General features: G+C 34.7%; 1 protein-coding gene across 1 annotated transcript in view; it reads right to left on the reverse strand.

The window, feature by feature from the left end:
* BRIP1 (BRCA1 interacting DNA helicase 1) overlaps positions 1 to 7,983 on the reverse strand; it is a gene marked incomplete at both ends in the record, with an annotated part of 186,619 nt that extends 178,636 nt beyond the window's left edge. Inside the window, 3 exon segments of the mRNA XM_079726063.1 lie at positions 4,056 to 4,229; positions 6,106 to 6,217; positions 7,888 to 7,983. Coding sequence (XP_079582189.1) covers positions 4,056 to 4,229; positions 6,106 to 6,217; positions 7,888 to 7,983 — 382 coding nt within the window.
* Positions 7,984 to 8,526: the final 543 nt, after the last annotated feature.

Consider the following 8,526-nt stretch of genomic DNA (forward strand, 5'->3'; position numbering starts at 1 on the left):
GAATAAAGAAGTAGACATACAGAATGGACTTGATGACATGGGGTGGGAGGGCAAAGCTGGGGCAAAGTGAGAGTAGCATCGACATACATACACTACCGAATGTAAAATAGTTGGCTGGTGGGAAGCAGCAGCATAGCACAGAGAGATTGGCTTGGTGCTTTGCAATGACCTAGAGGGGTGGGATAGGGAGGATGGGAGAGAGGCTCAAGGGGGAGGGGATATGGGGACATGTGTATGCATATGGGCAATTCGCTTTGTTGTGCAACAGAAACTAACACGGTATTGTGAAGCAATTATACTCCAATAAAGATTAAAAAAAAAAAAAAGATGATCAACCTCATTAGTTACCAGAGAGATAACAATTAAAATTCACGAGAACAACACACAGGTACCACAACGACTAAAACTTAAAAAGACTTGAATATCAAGTGCTAATAAGAATGCTGGGGGCTTCCCTGGTGGCGCAGTGGTTAAGAATCTGCCTGCCAATGCAGGGGACACAGGTTCGAGCCCTGGTCCAGGAAGATCCCACATGCCATGGAGCAACTAAGCCCGTGTGCCACAACTACTGAGCTTGCGCTCTAGAGCCCACGTGCCACAACTACTGAAGCCTGCGCACCTACAGCCTGTGCTCCACAACAAGAGAAGCCACCACAATGAGAAGCCCGCACACTGCAACAAAGAGTAGCCCCCACTCGCCACAACTAGAGAAAGCCTGCGAGCAGCAACAAAGACCCAATGCAGGCAAAAATAAAAAATAAATTAAATAAACAAATTAAAAAAAAAAGAATGATGAACAATGTAACTTCCATATACTACTAGATGTGGAGTTGCGGGGGGGGATGAATAAATTGGTTCAACCATTTTGGAAAACGTTGGCAGTATCTACTATAGTTCAACATATGCATACACTATGACCAGCAATTCCATTCCTAGATCTATATCTAATAGAAAGTGCTTACCTATCTGTACCAGAATGAACAAGAATGTTCATAATAGCTTTAATAACCAAAATTAGAAACCACCCAAATGTCTAACAATTGTAGAATGAAATAATAAATTATGGTATATAATTTATTATATACCATAAAATACAGCAATAATAACTAGTGCTATATACAACACAAATGAATCTGAGAAATATGTTAAGCAAAAGCTGACAGACACAAGAGTACAGATATAATTCCATTTCTATAAAGAAGCAAAACTCATCAATGGTGACAGAGGGAGGATAGCTACTACCTGTGGAGAGAGAGAATAGTGACAGGAAAAGAACATGAGAAGTGCCACTGGGGTGTTGGCTATGTCCTATTTTTCATCTAGTGGTAGTTACACGAGTGTGTTTACTTTGTGAAAATTCATCAAGCTATACACATAGAATTTGTGCATTTTTCTGTATTTAGGTTATATTTTTAAAGAATTTACTTAAAAATGTAAAGAGAGCATCAGAATACAACCCAGATTTACCCCATCTGATCCTTGAAGAGACTACTCTAAACAACTCTAACTCACAATTATATTAAAATTCAAGTTTATTGAAAACTGATTTTTTACAAAGGCACAAAGGCAATGCAGCAGACAAAGGGTAGCCTTTTCAATAAATGTTGCCGAACAATTAGATATTCATACGCAAAATAAACGAACTTGGATCCACATCTCACTCCGTATACAAAAATTACTCTTAGACTTAAAAGTAAAACCTAAAACTATACTTGATTAAAAAAAGAAACTTTACTCAAAAATATATAAAGAAAACCCAAACTTAACAATAAGAAAAAAACAATAAACAGACAAAAGATTTCAACAGACATTTCATCAAAGAAGATATACAAATGGCTAATAAGCACATGAAAAGATGCTCAACATCACAAGTCATTAGGGAAAAGCAAAATAAAACCACAATAAGATACCACTATAAGCTTATTAGAATGGCTAAAAAGATTTACCATACCAAGTGCTGGCAAGGATGCAGAGAAATGGGAACTCTCATACACTGCTGGTGGAAATGTAAAATGGCATAACTACTTTGGAAAACAGTTTTGAAGTTTCTTAAAGTTACACGTAAGTGATCCAGTCATTACACTCCTAGGTATTTATCCAGAAAAGTGAAAGCACGTGTCCATAACAACGACTTATACACAAATGTTCACAGCAGCTTTATTTGTAACAACCGGAAACTAGAAACAACTCAAATACACATCAACAGGTGACTGCATAAACAATTTGCAGTATATCCATACCATAGAATATTACTCAACAATAAAAAAGAACCAACTGTTGATACATGCAACAACATGGATGAATTTTAAAAGAATTATGTAAAGTGAAAGAAGCTAGGCAAAATAAGTATACAAACTGTATTATTTCATTCATATAAACTCTAGAAAATGCAAACTAATCTACAGTGACAGAAAACGCTCAGTGGTTGTTTGGGGAGGATAAATTATAATATGGTGGAAAGGAGGGATAATAAAGGGGCGTGAGAAAACTTTTGAAGCTGATGGATATATTCACTATCTTGATGTTAGTGAAAGTTTCAGGGAAATACGCTTATGTCGAACCTTATCAAAATGTACCATTTAAATATATAGAGTCTGTTATATCAAGAATATTTCAGTAAAGCTGTCTTTAAAAAAAAATACAGGTTGTACATAAACATTATAAGCCAAGAGTTCTTATATTAATAATTAGCTTAAAATCAATTCCATTCATTCATACAACAAATATTTATCTAGCTCCTACTATATGCCAGGCACTGCTAGGTATGCAATGGTGAACAAACTGACACAGTTCCTGACCTCATGGAGTATACAGTCTGCTAGGGGAAGCAGAGATTAATAAAAGATGCACACAGACATGTGGATAATACAAATTGTAACAAGCACTATGAAGGAGAGGTACACAATGAGATGACAGAATATAATAGGGAAACCAAACGTAGTGTGACGGAAAGATCAGTATGGCTGCCTTAAAGAAGTGACATCTAAGCTGAGAGCTAAAGGAAGAGCAGGACAACAAGTTGAAGATGGAATTTTCCTCAGAAGAGACACTAACACAAGCAAAGGCTCTGAAGGCAGCAGAAAGCATGACCCTTTGAAAGAAAGGAAAGAAAGCCAAAAATGTTTAAGGTTCAAAACCGAGTAGACAACACTATTGGTCACCTCTCCAGCATCTATTCCACTTCCTCTTCCTCATTCCTAAAAGACTCACACTTCGGTTCAAGCAGCTACCATCCTCCACACAGTCATGTGCTTTAGAGGGAGATAACTCGATCCTTGATTTTAGGAAGTGGACACTGTTTAGACTTAAGCCAGTCATGGCAACCTCTTTTCTCCCTGCCAGTGATTAGTTAAGGAATGGCATGAGTGAAAGCAGGAAAGGAGTTATTACATGGTCTAAAGAGCAAATGGCAGTTTGTACTAGGGAAGTTACCAATGGAGGTGGGGATTTGCATGGAGGAATAAGGAATAGCAAAGTGTACAGGATGTCTCCTAGGTTTCTGGCTTAGGCAAGTAATGGTCAACTTTTCCATACAGTCAAAGCAAAAGAAATATTCTTTAAATTAATAATCTTATGTTATTGATAATATATATCTCTTAAATAAATCTAGTAAGAACATCTAAGGATCATATTTGAAACATACCTGATTCTCATATAGGATACTGGTCTCAGAAGTCCAGGCAAACTTATCAAGAATGAATGAGGCTAATTAGATTTTGCCTTACAATACAAATCAAAATGTTTTATAAAATTCTGACATATAATTAATACTGCCTACAAATAACATCAATTTCTGAATATCAGTTATTTTGCCTTGCTTCCTCAAAAATGATTTAAACTAGCAAGATGTCTGAATCAGTTAAAAGTGAGGCCAAGAATAAAATATTCCAAGGCTTTCTGACCACTCTATGCATTATTCAAAATAATTCCAGAGAAATTAGGTGGAAATACATAGCCAATTATGCTAACCAATTTTATCTACATTAGGTCTCATAACAGCAATAATTAAGACCCCTATTACAGACACCAAAAGAGCCAGACAAAATATAAACTACCTTGACAAGTTGACAAAGTGCCATTTCTTTCAGAAGTTGGTGTACTTGGACTGTTGAAATGATATGAAGTTCCCTGGTTCACGTCATTGTTTGTAGAATTCTTCGAATGGCATGTACAACAACACGACAATGGTACTTCAGCTTTTTTACTTAAGCCTTCGTTCACTGGCTTCCCTAAAAATGAAATAACCTCTATTTATAATATTTCTAATTAAAAAAACATTAATCTTCCTCTTCAGCTAGGGTGCACAACCACCTTATTTTTTGCCCAGGACTGGGAGGTTTCCCAGGATTCAGAATTTCAGTTCTAAACCCAGGAAAGTACCTGGCAAATCTGGACAAGTTGGTCACCCATCCTGCAGCATCAAATTAGGACAGGTGAGAAACACTTATGCCAGAAACATTTATAGAGAAGTTATCAACAATTTACATGATTTACAAAAATCTAATAACAGTCAAAGATTAATAATGTAACAGAGGCACAACCACTCGAGTATTCATTTATATTGAGATATATTAAAATACCAAGTATACCTAAAGTATATTCTTAATTACTTATACTCTTAATTACTGCTATTTCCCTAAATGAAAAATTTGAAAGTTTAATATAAAATAATAATGTAAACACATAACATTAAATTATTCCCACATTATACTTCTATTTCAAAAAACATGTTTCATGATCATTTCTGATACATGTATCAAAATACATTTTAAAGTCAATATTCAAATTAAATAAAACAGGTAATTTTCAATACTTAAATATAATACAAAATTGTAATAGTTCTATGTGTGCCTACATTGTATAAATACACAATTCATAGATATATAAAAGCTGAATAATTTATTTTCTATAAACAGTACTGACATTATTTTCCCATCTGCACTACATAAATACTACTAATTTTATTTTCCAGTCTCCCATTAAAAATTTATTAACAGGGCCTCCCTGGTGGCGCAGTGGTTGAGAGTCCGCCTGCTGATGCAGGGGATACGGGTTCGTGCCCCGGTCTGGGAGGATCCCACATGCCGCGGAGCGGCTGGGCCCGTGAGCCATGGCCGCTGAGCCTGCGCATCCAGAGCCTGTGCTCCGCAACGGGAGAGGCCACAACAGTGAGAGGCCCGCGTACCGCAAAAAAAAAAAAAAAAAAAAAAAAAAAAAAAAAAAAAAAAAAATTTATTAACAGATAATCTCATTTTCCCCAAAGATAAACATCAGTAAGAAACAAAATGGACAACCAAAAGCTTATAAAATATTTACTCTTTATTTTTAATAGTCTTACTAGTAACACAACTATTTCTTTTCAAAAAACATATATATGTATGTGTACATATATATACACACATACATACATACACATAAACACCCATGGTTAACTTTAAAATCTCCTAATACTTTAGGACACAGCCATCTAATTATGTAACTAAAATGTGACCAATATTGTATTTCAGATTCATTATGTATATTAGATAGTCTTTCACAAAAGCAACTAGACATTTGCTAGCAAATAAAGCTATGGGAAATAATATGAATTCATAAAAACAATATTACAATAAACTTCTGCTTATCTGGCATCCAAACAAGTAGAAAGATCAACTAGAATTTTTCTTTTTTATGTATTCCATTTTCTAATGTTGTGAGATAAGCAACTATATTAAAGGATTTACTCAAAAAAAGCAATTATTTGTATTGATATGCCATATAATCATGACAGACCCATCTCCTACAACTTTTATTACAAATTATCATCTAATTATTTTCATAATCATTATTATGAAAAATAATAAAAATAAAATCCGAGATTCTTATATACATGGTGAATCATCAAATAAAGGACTATCTTATGTTCAAAATTATTTTAGGATTCACTGAACATATTTTGCTATATTGAAACTCTTTTGGAAGATACATAACTGATTATAAAGAAATATCTTAAAAGAGAATCTTTAAATTAGCTAGAACATGGTTGAATCATTCTGGGTAAAAATACTTTATTAGATTCTTTTCAGGTCCCAATAAGCAACCTGAAGACATCAACCAACTACTTACCACTAAGAGATTGCTGCCATGCTAAAGCAGAGCAAAGTAAGGCTAAGCTTTTCCCACTCCCTGTGGGGCTCTCCAACAAACAATGCTGCTTACTATTTAATCCTCTGACAATCTATGGACACAAAAACAATTTAAAAAGATCAATAAACAACTTATTTCATTAAAGTCTCTCTCCATACAACAAGACGTAAAGTTGCATGCACTTCAGGGAACAGAGCAATAGCAGAAAGGAGAACTAGAATTTAGTTAAATCTAGACTTTATTCCTTTATATCTCTCCCTAAAATTCTGTTAGATTTAAACCATATCAAGCACAAAAGAAATGAAAAGCAATTTATGCCTCACTTATGCAAGCACCATAATTTCTGTAAAACTAGAATACACTAATACCTTTGATGAAAACTTAATAGGGGATACTGTTGGTGGGAGTGTTACAACCACTCTGTACAGAAATTAACAATTTCTAGTAAAGTTAACGATACCGAACTCCAGCGATCCAGTCCTATGTAAACACCCAAAACCTTTCCCACAGGAACACAAGGAAACATGTATAAGAAAGTTCATAGCAGCACTGTTTATAATTGCAAAATAATGTAAACAACCCAAATGTCTATCAAGAGGAAAATGGGCAAATATAAAATTCTGGTATATTCATACAATGGAATACCATACAGCAATGAAAATGAGTTATCAATCAATAGGGCTACATCTTAAAAATAATGTTAGACAAGGGAACAAGGTCGTGAGGAAAGGAGGGCTTGGTGTGCTGCCGCCATTTCTTCCGCCTTCAGTCTCTGCACCTTTCATAGGCTTCCAACAGCGCTACATTCGGACAGAGCATCTGGAGGTTCACAACCTCTGTGGTCCACAGGAGCCACTATGAGGAGGGTCCAGGGAAGAATTTACCATTTTCAGTGGATAACAAGGGGCGATTACTAGTTACAATGACTCTGTACTTCTGATCTGGATTTGTTTCTCCTTTCTTTATAGTAAGACACCAACCGCTCAAAATATAATCCATGAAACAGATATGAAGAGGAGTATTTTAAGAGGTGCAATCTCTCCGAAAAAAGGATCCAACTCTTGAACTCAACATACTAGGTACGTCTATAAATAAACTTATGGCATAAATCCTTAAAAAGTAATAATAAGAAGAATATTAATATTAAGTAAAAAAAAAAAATCAAGTTCTCCAGAAAGATAAGTATAATATCATATCATTGTGCAAAGTTATAAAAATGTAAAGTATACACTATATTGTTTATGGATACATACATATGCAATAAAAGTATAAAAACATGGCTAGGAAAGAAAAATAACAAATTCAGATTAATTATCTTGTTACTCATAAACAAGGTATAAAGTAAATATGGCAAAATATTAAGATTTAACAAAGCTGGTAAGTTGGTTTACTCAAGTTTGTATATTAATTTTCTATATGATTGAAATAGCTCAAAAAAATTATGGTGCAAAGTATAGTAGTCTGCGTAAAAGATAGTAAATACTTTCTATTTCAAAGTAATTCAGTAAAGTAAATAGAAGTTCTAAATGAGCTGAGAACATTTTTCAGGATGTTCTCCTTTACCTCCTAATCATAGACATATACAGTTTAGCAGCAATCAGTATTATTTTTCCAAAGGTTAGATGTTCTTCAATGAACCCAGCAAATATTTTCAATCCATTTACTATCTGAGAAAATGCAGTCACAGACTCAATGTATGTTATGAATTATCAGCATCTGTATCTTAATAAAGACTTAAAATAACTGCTGAACAATACTTACAGAATTCATCATAGCAAGCTGTGATGGATAAGCTTTACAAGGAAAGTTAATCTTCACCCCACCAATTGTATACTCAGAACATACTGAAGACATCATGCTTTACTGTTTACTTCAGATTCCTAACTGCAACAGAAATGAAAGACAATACTGAAACAAAGCCATTCAAAGAAAAACAGATACCTCAGACTAGGACAGAAGTCTAGAAACAAAAATTGGAATTAATAAATGAATAAACAAAACAAATGGAAGTAAAAGGATTTCCTACTCTTATAAATCACAGCGGTTGAGAGCGTGTCTTGGAATCTAACAAATCTGGATCTGCATCCTTATTCTGCCAAAGCTGTGGACCAGGAGTTAGGAAGTAGGTTCTACGTCAGGTTCTGACAACAACTCGGATATGTTACCCTGATCATGTCTCTTCACTTCTCTAGACTGAGATCCTTATCTGTAAAAACCCGTAATTTAAAAATTGTCGTAAGGAAGAAAGCGCCTTGGCACATGGTAGGTGCTCAATAATTCTTACTTAAAGGTCAGTGGGGCATAATGGAAAGAAGATGGACTTTGAAGTAAGGCAAGCCTAAATGTGAATTCCACTGTGAACCTCACAGAGACTGCTTCTTCATCTGTGAAATAGAGATA

The sequence above is a fragment of the Hyperoodon ampullatus genome (assembly GCF_949752795.1).
Source record: "Hyperoodon ampullatus genome assembly, chromosome: 19".
NCBI lineage: Eukaryota > Metazoa > Chordata > Mammalia > Artiodactyla > Ziphiidae > Hyperoodon > Hyperoodon ampullatus.